Source organism: Schistocerca americana, chromosome 2 (genome assembly GCF_021461395.2).
Source record: "Schistocerca americana isolate TAMUIC-IGC-003095 chromosome 2, iqSchAmer2.1, whole genome shotgun sequence".
Classification (NCBI taxonomy): Eukaryota; Metazoa; Arthropoda; class Insecta; order Orthoptera; family Acrididae; genus Schistocerca; species Schistocerca americana.
This window is the reverse complement of record NC_060120.1, coordinates 841243485-841256559: the sequence shown is the minus strand read 5'-3', so window position 1 is coordinate 841256559 and position 13075 is coordinate 841243485. Positions and strand designations below refer to the sequence as shown.

The 13075-nt window shown below is 45.9% G+C and overlaps 1 protein-coding gene across 3 annotated transcripts in view; it reads left to right on the top strand.

The window, feature by feature from the left end:
- LOC124595590 overlaps positions 1-13075 on the top strand; it is a 477082-nt gene that overhangs the window by 438269 nt on the left and 25738 nt on the right. For all 3 annotated transcript variants that reach the window (XM_047134384.1, XM_047134386.1, XM_047134387.1), the window contains one exon: positions 11744-12117. In XM_047134384.1, coding sequence (XP_046990340.1) covers positions 11744-12117 — 374 coding nt within the window. The remainder of the gene's footprint in view (positions 1-11743; positions 12118-13075) is intronic.

Below are 13075 nucleotides of genomic sequence, written 5' to 3'. Positions count from 1 at the left end.
GACCACGATTTTCGAATTATTTAAGAAATACGCTTTATAAGTCATTCTTATACAGTATTCTTGAATAATTGGAAAAGTATGGCGTTTAGCGGAAACGTGTCCTAGTACAAAATTTAACTCTATTAAATTTCCTCAAAAAGGTTGTGTTCATTTTTTCAGTAGGGCTAATACTCGTAGTTTGCTCACAGCGAGCAAGAGTGTATGAAAATCTTGCTCGTGGATTTGAAGACGATGTGGGTATGCAGGGGCAACTAAATCATCCTGTATGCGTGCCTATGTTGTTTTTTTTTGTGCTATGAAACTGATGAAGTCTTGCCAGTGCCCGGGTTTAACAGATTTTAACCTGCCTAACTCCACGCACCTGACTGTATGATAAATCATAAGTCCAGATACGTAACATATACAAAAATCGAAATGAGTAGGAATTTATAAACACCACAAGTTAATGTTACATGCCTAAATGTACAGGTTTCTGTAATTCTGCTCACTATACTAGAAGTATCTTAGGTTTTTGTTCATGGCTGTTGTTCAGCAACTGCAGTGCGTATTCTTTTTATCAAAATAAAAATCAGTCGTCAGTTTCAACAGACGACTGATTTTTATTTTGAAAAACAGCTTTCTAATTTATTTATTTAATTAACTAATAATGTTATTGCTTTGAAAGAAAAATAAAAACTTGAAAATAAACATATGTGATAAAACCCTGGTTATAAAAGTATGCTGCAACTATCGCTTCTTAGAGTAGCCACACTACGTTGCAAATACATCTTCCTAAGTTTCCAGCATGTGTAGCCTTCGCCGTAAAGCCGTGTCATCCACGCACTTGCTCGAAATAGCGTGGCAACGGGCGAAGCTGAAGCGCTGAGCAGAATCTGCCGCGTTTGCGCTCCGCTTCGCCCGTGAGCAGCGACCTCGGTGCTGTACAAATACACTGTGCATATCCGTTTAACTGAGTCGTTAATTTAGACGTGAATTAATCTCGTGAGCAAGCATTTAGACAGTCCTCCTAGGTTTTGCAGTTCCTTTGATGATGTCTGTCGCAGACTGTGGCGTTGTCATGCTGTAAATTCATGAATTGGGTCTTCTGATAGAATTGTGGGTAACTACCATCAATAGACGAAAAATGGAGATGCCGTCAAGGTGCGTTAACTACGAGGGTGATTCAAATGAAATCCTTAAATATTTTTTAAAATATTATTTATTGCGCAGAAGTGGTACAAAGCTGTATCACTTTTCAACATAATCTCCCCCACGATCAATGCAAGTTCTCCAGGGCTTACAAAGTGCATAAATTCCTTTAGAAAAAATTCTTTTGGTAGTCCGCACAACCACTCATGCACTGCGTGGCGTACCTCTTCAGAACGGATCTTCTTCCATCCCATTGCGTCTTTGAGTGGTTCAAACATATGGAAATCACTTGGGGCGAGTTCTGGTGAGTATGGTGGATGAGGAAGACACTCAAAATGTAGGTCTGTGATTGTTACAACTGTTGTACGGGCAGTGTGGGGCCTGATGCACTGGTGACAGTGGTCCCTCTAGGTATGTAATGCTCCAAAATGACGCCTTTTTCGTCCCAAAAGAGAGTCAGCATAATATTTCCTTCTGATGGTTCTGTTAGAAACTTCTTTGGTTTTGGTGATGAAGAATGGCGCCTTTCTTGCTCACTCTCTTCGTTTCCGGTTGGTGGAAGTGAACGCAGGTTTCGCCCCAGTAACGATTCTTGCAAGGAAGCCATCACCTTCTCGTTCAAAGCGCCGAAAAAGTTCTTCACAAGCATAAACATGTCGTTCTCTCATTTCAGAAGTCAGCTGCCGTGGCACCCATTTTACAGACACTTTGTGAAACTGGAGCACATCAAGCACAATGTGGTGTGCTCACCCATGACTAATCTGTAAACTTGCTGCAATTTCATTCAGTGTCACCCGGCGGTTTTCCTTCACTATGGCTTCAACTGCTGCAAAGTTCTGTGGAGCCACAACTCGTTGTATCTGACCTGGACGAGGAGCATGTTCCACTGAAGTCACACCGTTTGCGAACTTCCTACTCCATTCGTAGACTTGCTGCTGTGACAAACATGCATCACGATACTGAATCTTGATTCGTCGATGAATTTCAATAGGTTTCACACCTTCACTATGCAAAAAACGAATAACAGAACGCTGTTCTTGGTGCAAGTCATAAATGGGGCGGCCATCTTTATACTGATACTGCGACGGTATGTGTGCATCTGCACTATGCTGCCACCTACAGACCATTCTGCACGCTGTTTGTAGCACGCTTACGAACTTACAGGATAACAGCGCGAAATTTCGATTTGTTATTACAAATTTGAGGTTTTCATTTGACTCACCCTCTTATATTTCATATTTGTTAATATTACAGTGATACACTTCTGTTATTAATTTACATAACTAATTCGCAGATGGGAAAATGTGTACGGTCCTAGTCAACAAATAAATATTGGCTGAATCAGGGCTAAGTACCGACAGAAGCACTTGTCAACCCACAAGACCTGCTTTAAGACTTCATAACTTTTCGATATTTTTCGGTTGACACTAACCCAGTTATTTGTTTACCAAAACTCCAAGTTTATTGCACTTTAATAATCTCTCATAATCAATAACAGAGATTTCCCCTGACCTTTTCTACATAAAACATTTATTATTGTTGTTAATAAATGTAATTGAGATATCTTCGATACATATGTCAGTGTGCAAGGTACAGTAAAATAAAAAAAAAAATTAAAAAAAAAGATGGACGAGAAAGTAATTATCCGAATGGGACGGAAATCGGTACGTGTGATGGACATCTACAGACAAACAAATGATTACAACTTCGAAAGAAAGAGCTTCACAAATTGAACTAGTCACTCGTGAGTTAGTACGACTCTGGCCCTTATGCAAGCCGTTATTCGGCTCAGCATTTATTGACAGAGTTGTTGGATGTCCTCCTGTGCTACATCGTGTCAAATGCTGTCCACTTGGAGCGTTAGATCATCAACATCTCGAGCTGGTTGGAGGGGCCTGGCCACAGTCTCCAAACGTTCTCAATTGGGGAGAGATCCGGCGACATTAATGGCTTAGATATGGTTCAGGAAGCACGAAGACAAGCAGTAGAAACTCTCGCTGTGTCCGCGAGCGGCCATTATCTTGCTGAAGTTTAAGCCCAGAATGGCTTGTCATGAAGAGCAACAAAACAGGGCGTAGAATTTCGTCGACTTACCGTTCTGCTGCAAGGGTCTTCTTTGAGCCCAACTACACGTCATCTCTAAAATCCTGACATCTGCGTAAATTGTTCACGCGCCTGTCTGCGAGGCATAGGTACTCCCAGTACGCGTACACGAAATGAAATTAGCAAAGACTTTTTGCCCTGGTATCGACATGTCCCCTGTTTACTATCCTTGCCAGATGCCCCATACTCGTCCATCGGCCGCCGTAGTTTACAATCTTGCATTTTCCGTCAATAGCTGTATGAATATTAATTTGTAACCTGTTTGCATGACTCCTTCGTGGTGCGCCGTTTTTCCTCTGTCGTAGTGTATATTTTCTCACGTAGCGAACCGCTCCTCGCTCTACGTTCCCGCAATAACCACCACATGCGCTGCTCAAGCTATGTACTACAAAAGTTTAGTATAAAAACATATCTTTCTTAAGCGCTGCATCCGGATCAAACAGTCACGTTGACACAATATTCACCAGTCCACCTTGTCGCCATCTTCAGTTGAGAACGCTGTTTGACAGATTTAGCAAGCACCATGTTGTCACCTGAAAAAATTGAAAATTTGTGATAAGTTCCTGTGGGACAGATCAGAATCAGTATACAGATCAGGCAAAATAGTCGTGAGAGTTGAGGCAATCATCCCACGACGCAGCAGATTGGAGATACCGGTTTGGTGAAATACCGTGTCATGCTGCGTGAAGCAGTGCGTAACTGCCTGCTGCACATCGTAGTCCGACAGAAATCGTCGACATTTGAAAGCTTTTTCTAAAGTGACCGAAGACGTGATAATCGCACGGGGGGAGATCAGGACTATAAGGCGAGTGCTCGATTCTCTTCCACTACCACTCGAGTTGGCGTAACTCCTGCATTACGGTCCTCGCGATATGGCGGCTTGTGGTACTATAAAGCAACAGTGCTTCTTCTCGCATCATTCAACAAGGGGGTTTTCGACAGACATGCTGCTTCAAACAAATTCTGTAATTCCCGATCGATGTCTACCGTTGTTTGTCCATCGGCAGCCAAGTAAAGAATAACAGGACCTCGGTCGCCATAGTTCACGTTTCCGCATTTACCGGATGCACGTCGGAAAGACAAAAATGTCACACTAATCCCTTTCTTACATGTTGGTGATTATGTACCTGTACCGGAGGCGCGTTACATTGCATATACGCTGCACCAACGGCCTCAAACGGAAAATTTTTAATCGTCAATTATACTTTGAAGCGGACTCCCTTATAGTCGTGGAAGACTATTTCCTATGGGCTTTTCGCTGGACACTGATATAAATTCTCTCAAACTCTGCACTCCTCTCGCGTCAAATTCGCACTGGCGCCCGGTCACACTTGCGGGATTTCATTTGGTAAAACTGCACAGACTCATAAAAGAACGGTTAACGGTGTTGTGGCACATTGAAAAGAGTTCGATTTCGCAGAAATGCGGTTTTGTCCATACGTAATTACATCGAAACCAGAATCCTTGAAACGTCGAACGGAATTTTCCCCACATCGAAATGTTCCTGTCATTTATGATCAGACACAGCAGTGGAAAAAGGTCATTGTCAAAATTGAATTTGTTGAAAAAGAGACTTAAAATCTCTGTGCTATTATTGAAAGTCATATTTTGTGAGTACTAACTTACCTACATAGATATCATACACAGCTTCAGAAGTGAATGCGCAAACCAATTAGCCAATAACCTATTTAAAACTAACTTTTTCAGGTTGTTTAATTATTTGAGAAGGTGTTGAATTTTAATATAATATTGACGAAATTTATTTTGTTGATTCATATCGTTTGCTATATTGCATTTGCCTAACATACACGTTTGATTATGGTTGTAACCCCGTCTTTAAAATTAAAATACTAGTGTTTGCATGGACAGAAATATCAACTTTTTTATTTCCTTAAAAAATATATGTGTCCACAGGGATGTTAATAAATCTTATTTAACATCTTAATGAATTCAATTATTTTCATTTTTCATCGCATCAGTTCAAGAAACCATAAACTGAATAGTAAAATATTGTATTTTATTTGATAGTAATCCTTAAATGATGCATTTTTGAAATTTGTGTTTTTAAACTCAGCGTCTTGTTAAACCCCGTCCTTCATATTTTTGTCCACCAAAACATGTTTCGACACATATGTGCCATTTTCTATGGGTCTTGATTTATTGCTGTAAAATTTTATACAGAGTTCATGTGTGTTTTACTATTTTGAAATTGCCTATTGAAACAAATCTCGAGATCCTCAGAGAATGCAACAGTCTTTGCGGAAAACTTGCAGTAAAGGAGAACTACCACATACTAAAGCAGTAACAGAAGGAACGAAAGTTCTGAACTATTACACAACACTATGCAAAAAAACATTATTTGTAACTCTTAATGAACTACACCAAGAAATTTCCTGAAAGAAAACATAATAGCCTGTATTAAACATCCCCTATTATACAAAACACCTGCTGATCAACCCCTTCCCGCCCCCATTTCTCTCTCTCTCTCTCTCTCTCTCTCTCTCTCTCTCTCTCTCTCCCCACCCATCCACCCACACACACTATCTCTCTCTCTCTCTCTCTCTCTCTCTCTCTCACACACACACACAAGTGTGCGTGCGTGCTCACACACATCAAATAAGTTCCACATCAAATAAGTTCTGTCCCAGCAGACTCATCCAAAAACACACAAAAAACTTTCAAAATTATCGCCACATACGGTAGAAGCAAAATGCTGAATAAATGAACGGTAACAATAATATAATGTCTCTCCGTGCATATGTGGAGGTCCGTTTTGTCCCGTATTTCGTTTCGTGTATGAAAAAGTTGGGAGAGAAGGGTAAAAGATATGGAAAAAAGGAAAAAATGAAAAGCACCGTGAAGATGCACAACAGAACGAGATAAGTAAGTACAGGACGTACATCAGTCTGACTCTCGAAGAAATATTTTCAAAATTAGTAACTCTTCAAGCAAAGCATTCTGACTACTTTGTAGACGACATGCTGTCAAACCGTAAAAAGCCATAAATGCAAGCTGACCTGCATAATTGTCCCTTCACAATTCGTATAGTTTCAGGTGAGCAATCAAAACGAAAAAAGATGCACATGTTACTGTTTTTTGGACTACAATAGTATAAAACCATCCACTTTGTACAATACTTTTGTACAGTAATAAATGTAGATGCACAGAAAATGGCATTTAGGAGTTGCAATATGTTTGGGGAAATAGAAAAGAGAAATACATTGTGTTTTCTGGAGTTTTAGAAAGCCCTAGTATAATTCGCAAACACGAAGAAAATGCCAACAGAAGCTTTCAACCAAAGCAAGGTAGTTATCGCAATACCATGTCTAGTATAGGTTTTTGATTCGAGAATTGCGAAAAAGAAACTGTTTTTAGAGGTTAGTCACCCTAGGGATCTACAGACCCTAAATTTAGCCCAAATAGCAAAAGCCATCTGTTACGTGCCATTTAGACGAGTGGGTTCAATGAGTAATGCAACAAATATTTTCCTGAAAACAGGTTACTTTTATTTAGGATTCCAGTATACCATATTATTACCGACTCTTTTGGCTACCAAACCCCATTTTTCAACATAATCTCCGTTCAGTGCGACTTCTTTAAGCCACCTTTCTGGGAGGGCCTGTATGCTCTCATAGCACTATTCTACTGGTCGACGTCGGAGCCAAAATTTTGCCGTATAAGTAAACTCCCCATGATCCACGTACTGCGTCTCGCGGAGTGCGTCCTTCATTAGGCCGAACTGATGGAAGTAGGAAGGTGCGAGATCCGAGCTGTAGTTTGGATGAGGCAGAACAGTCCAATGAATTTTTGTGAACTCCTTTCGACGGCCCAATTTGTGTGACGCCTTGAGTTGTCATGGAGAAGGAGAAGTGATTTGGACGTAAACACTGGAGTCGCTCTTTGGTTTCCAACACTGGCGTAGTCAGAGCTGTGTGCGGCTGGCCGGCACGCGCGAGATCGGGCAGGTTGTGAGTGGGCTGCTTCTGTGTTGGCAGCGCTGTGTAGCGCTTTGCATTGGATCTGACTGCGCTTTCTTTGTAAGAGTCTCTGTGGCTGGTTGGACTCGTTGTTGGAAGTTAATCGCCAGTAGTGTTGGGCACTTGGAAGTTAGTCGCCAGCAGTGATGGAAGTACTGTTGGGCAGTTGGAGGTGAAGGACCAGCAGTGATGGATGTTAGATGTGAGAAGTTAGCATTGATGGAGGGTAGAGATCTGAAGTGTTAACGTAGGCTAACGATCTGTACATGTTCGACTTGGAGATTGAATATTATTCGTGATTATATACCTATGTACCAGATGTCAATGACGATTTATGTTCGTCCCTGAAATGGATGTCACATTATTAAGGTAAAAAATACATAATTTGGTTTGCAACAAAATCTTTCCTTTGCTAACCACATGCCTATTAGTTGTTAGTGGCTTTAGTACTTAGAATTTTTTATTTAGCTGGCAGTATTGACGCTCGCTGTATTGCAGTAGTTCGCGTAATGAAGACTATTGTGAGGTAAGTGCTTAATGAAATGTATAGATCATTGTTAGGATTTCTCTTCAGTCAGGGCCATTCTTTTGAATTAATTATTTGAAGTCAGGTTACCCTTTTTTCAGCAGTCAGATTGCGTTGCGATAGAATATTGTGGGTCAGTGTTGACTTGATTTAAAAAAAGTAAAGAGAAAGTAGGCTCAGTACATTCACTTTTACTCAGCTGTTTCAGAATCAAATAACGTAGAAGTTTCATCTTCTCAGTCATTCAGCAATTTAAGTATTTTCCTTTATTGTATTTCAATTCCCCATCGGGGCGGGCTGGCAGCAGCATATGCGCTGCTCTTCAGCTGAAAGACGGAACAAACAATAGAAGACAGTCAAAAATATACAAAGGAGAGAATATGGTGGACATAGATATAAACAAGGGGGAACATAATGGAAGGCAATAGACAAAACAAGGGGCAACTGTAAAATGGAGATAAAATCCGTACAAAAAAGTAGCACACACAAGAAACCACACACTGCGACAATTAAAAGAACACAAGGCACTGTATGACCGGAGTATAAAAGTATCGACGGATGGCGTAGCACATAACAAACACTGACAGCGAACCTCTAGGCAGCACACAATTAAAATCACACCTCTTGACGCACAGGAGAAACAGCACTAAACACAACACTGACGTGGCACACTGACGATGATCAAAACGGAGGATCTGCCAGGCGCAAGGAGATGAGGGAGACTGGAAGAAGGGAGAGAGGGGAGCAGAGGGGGGAGATGGGCGGGGGGGCGCGCTGAAGAGGGCCAGGTAGGGAGGGATGTGGGAAGGAGAGAGGCAAGGATTGGGTGCAGGGACTCAGGGGGGGGGGGGGGGGGAAGGAGGAAAATCCGCTCTGGGAGAAGGAGGGGAGAAAAAAAGGGGCCCTGGGAAGGGGGGGGGACAAGGCCAGGTTATAGTTGGAATGAAGGGTAGATGTCACGGCAAAGTTCATCATCTGAGAGGGGGAGGCGCTGGAAATTGCCCTGATGAAGGAGATGGAGGGTGTGGAGGTGGAGAGAGGGAGCAATACAGCGATAGAGGTGCAGCAGCAGGTGGGGTGTGGAGAGGAAGGAGGAAACCAGACGGTGGGGGGGATCAACCCTGCAGACAATGTAAAGGATGCCGAGATGTTGGAGGAACAGGAGGAGGTGGGGGAAGGGGATCAGTTCATACAGGAGCCGTATGGGGGAAGGAAGGCGGATACGGAAGGCAAGGCGGAGCACATGGCGTTCAAGGATTTGGAGGTCCTTGTAAAAGCGGGTGGGTGTGGAGATCCAGGCAACGCTGGCATAACAGAGTGTATGATGGATGAGGGATTTGTAGGTGTGGAGGATGGTAGAAGGATGCAATCCCCAGGTCCGGCCAGACAAGAGTTTCAGAAGGCGGAGGCAGGAATGGGCTTTCTGCTGGATGGTCTGGAGATGAGGGGTCCAGGTGAGGTGTCGGTCGAGGGTGAGGCTAAGATATCTCAGGGTGGGGGTGAGCTGGATGGGACGAACATAAAGGGTGAGGTAGAAATCTTGGAGACGAAAGGAGCGGGTGGTGCCGCCTATGATGATTGCCTGGGTTTTGGAGGGGTTGAGACGGAGGGACCACAGGTTACACCAAGTGGTGAACTGGTTAAGGTGGATTTGGAGGGTACGTTGGGACTGTTGAAGGGTAGGATAGAGAGCCAGGAAGGCAGTGTCATCAACATACTGGAGAAGGTAGACTGGTGGGGGAGGCTTGGGCATATCAGCTGTATACAAGAGATAAAGGAGAGGGGATAGGACAGAGCCCTGGGGGACTCCAGCAGTGGGATAAAAGATACGGGAGTTGGTGTTGTGGAGGGTGACATAGCAAGGACGGTGCGAGAGGAAGGAGGTACCAGATGGACAAAATTGATAGGCACAGCGTAGGTTTGGAGTTTAAAGAGGGGACCAGGATGCCATACATGGTCATAGGCATTTTGGAGGTCAAGGGAAACAAAAATGGCAGAGCAATGGCAGTTGAGCTGGAGGGACAGAAGGTGAACGACATTAAGGAGTTGGTCTTCAGAGGAGAAGGAGGGTCATAAGCCACAGTGGGTAAAGGGGAGGAGGTGGTGTTGAGTAAAGTGCTGATGGATACGGTGGGAGAGAGTGGATTCGAAGACCTTACTGAAGACAGAGGTGAGGCAGATGGGATGATAGGAAGAGGCGGCAGAAGGGGGCTTGTTGGGTTTGAGGAATAAGAGGATGCAGGAGGTCTTCCACAGGTCAGGGTAGAAGTCAGTAGAGAGGATGACGTTATAGAGATGGGCGAGGACAGTCAGGAAGGAAAGGGCCTTTCTCGAAGGTGGCAGTAGGTGACACAGTCGTGACCAGGGGCTGTGTTGCGTTTGGACTGGAGGATAAGTTTAATGTCTTGTGCTGTGATGGGAGTGTTTATGTCGGAGGGGGGGCAACTGCCAATTGCCTCAAGTACTGCAGACTAGGAGCGAGTGGAGTGACCGAGGTATCGTCACGTTCCATGACGGTGGGGAAAAGAGAATAATCAAAGTGGGGATCATCTGGGATGGAGAAGACCTCGGAAAGGTGGGAAGCGAAGTGGTTGGTCTTACTGAGGTTGTCAGGAATGGGGCGATCGTTATGGAGAAGGGGGTAGTGGGGAGTGGAAAGGGAACCAGTAAGGCGATGCAAGGCAGACCAGTACTTGGAGGAGTTGATAGGGAGGGTGGCGTTGAGTCATGTGCAGGTCTGGCACCAGTCTCGGCGTTTCGTTGCTGTAATAAGGTTCCGTACTTGTCGCTGTATTTGCCGGTGGCGTTTTGGAGTGTATCTCTGTCACGAGTGCGTAGGAAGGAGCGATAGACGTGGCGGGATTCGAGGAGGAGGACAGCCCGTGGAGGGAGAGTGGGACAGTGGGGGTGGATGGTTTTAGTAGGAACATGGGCCTCCACGGCGTCCGTAATTACCTTCTGAAGGAAGGACGAGGCGTGGATGATGTCGTCAGGATGGCGATAGGTAAGAGGGTGGCTTTCCACCTGGGTGGAGATCGAGTCCTGGTAGGCATCCCAGTTGGCACGGTGGTAGTCATGGACGGTCTTAGGAGGGGGTGCAGGGTGCGGAGCTGGAGGGGGGCTGTGAGCAGACGTTATGGTGAGAAGGACGGGGAGGTGATCGGTACCTGTGGGGTCAAGGACGGCGACGGCTACGGCGATACGCCCCAGGAGGTTGGCGGAGACAGTGACAACATCTGAGGTGGTGGCACTTTCGGGTCGGGTGTGCTGGGGAAGGGGGACAAGGTCGCCCTGGATCGTGGAGAGGAACTGATGCCACCGCCGAAGGGCGGCAGGAGCGCGGCTATGACTGTTGCGGTCGGCGGCAATCACATAGGTGGAGAAGGTGCTGTCAGTGTGCGAGATGAAGTCATAAGGAAGAGGAGCAGTGGAGTGGACATAGATAGTGGCGCAGGTAATGGTGAGGGAGGGGAAGAAGACGCTGAGGATAAGGTGTTCAGTCAATTTAAGTACGGACACACACATTTAAATAAAGAAGTTTCAAGGTCTGCATGACGTTGTAGCGATGATGACAGACGCCTCGCCCGGCGACTCACAGCGCTTTTGTTCACTGACAACTCTCCGTAGACGTTCTGAATATTTTCAGTGCTCTGGTTTTCCACCAAAGCAAACTCAATGACAATTCTGTGTTCTGAACGCACCTCCATTACAGACGTCATTTTGAAGGTTAATGGCGCCGCCACCTATGGGAACTTCTTGTAACTATAGGGGCTGAAGCGGGAATATTCCAGGATGTCCCACAAGAAATCCCACTTTTTTTCAACCGAAACTGACAGGGAAAGAAATGTATTGCATTACTTATTGAACAATCTTCGTAGATATTAACTACGGCCCTTGGGCTGCGGGAGGTGGTGGGAAGGACGAAGATTTTCTTTGATGTAGCTTTGGTATCACTGCATAAGTTTTGCCGGCACTGCTTTGCATTTACGAGTGTTGGGCGTGCGCGCAGATAGTGGTGGTGATGAGCGACCACGGCATTCGGTGGGGCGCGATCCGTGAGACGTACCAGGGCCGCCTGGAGGAGCGCCTGCCGATGCTGTCGGTGCTGCTGCCGGCGGGCTTCCAGCAGCGCTACCCGGCGGCGGCGGCCAACCTGCGGCGCAACGCGCGCCGCCTCAGCACGCCCTTCGACCTGCACCGCACGCTGCTCGACGTGGCTCACGCGCCGCGCGGGCTCGACGCAGACTCCCTGCGCGTGCGCAGCCGCGCCGCCGCCGAAGCGGCCGCCTCCGCCGACTCCTCGCAGGCGGCGCGAGGACTCAGCCTCTTCACGGAGCTACCCGCCGCCAGGACCTGCGCCTCCGCCGGCGTCGAGCCACACTGGTGAGCTTCGTCTCACCGGCTGCTAACCATCCAATCCGTGTTTACTTCCGCTCCACCCACATATTTAACCCTCCTAGTGCCACTTGGGATACACCGGTTCCCGTGAGATTACCGAAGTTAAGCGCTGACGGACGTGGTCGGCACTTGGATGGGTGACCATCCAGGCCGCCATGCGCTGTTACCATTTTTCGGGGTGCACTCAGCCTCGTGATGCCAATTGAGGAGCTACTCGACCGAATAGTAGCGGCTTCGGTCAAGAATACCATCATAACAGCCGTGAGAGCAGTGTGCTCACCCCACGCCTCTTCTATCCGCATCCTCCTCTGAGGACGACACGGCGGTCGGATGGTCACGATGGGCCACTTTTCGCCTGTAGACGGAGTGTTTTTTTTTTTCAATGCCACTGGGGTCAGTATGACCCCATAACCACACTGGAATTAAACGAGGGTAAACCCAAAAGTTAGGTCTCCTATTTTTTTATAAGTACAGAACTCTGTTTGTGTGGCAGTTGGTCACACTGTTACGAGGAGAGCTTCACGCGCTGTGTGCAAACATGCGCACGCCGCGCTGAGAAGATCAGTCTTGGCTTGGCAGCTGTTGAGAATGGAGCTCCCGTAGGATGTTACCGCCAAGTCCGAACTGCGGGCAGTTATTTGGTTTTTGAACGCACCAAGGGCACTGCGCCGATTGAAATCCATCGCCAATTGACGGAAGTGTATGGTGAGTCGGGCATGAAAGTCAAAAATGTTCTCAGTGGTGTAGAGAGTTTGCAGCTTGTCGGACCGAAATTTATGACGAACAAAGGAGCGGGAGACCGTCAATTTCTGAGCAGACAGTGTTGAAGGTTGAGCAAAGCATGCCTGAAGATCGACGGATCAAATGGTTCAAATGGCTCTGAGCACTATGGGACTTAACTTCTGAGGTCATCACTCCCCTAGAACTCAGAACTACTTAAACC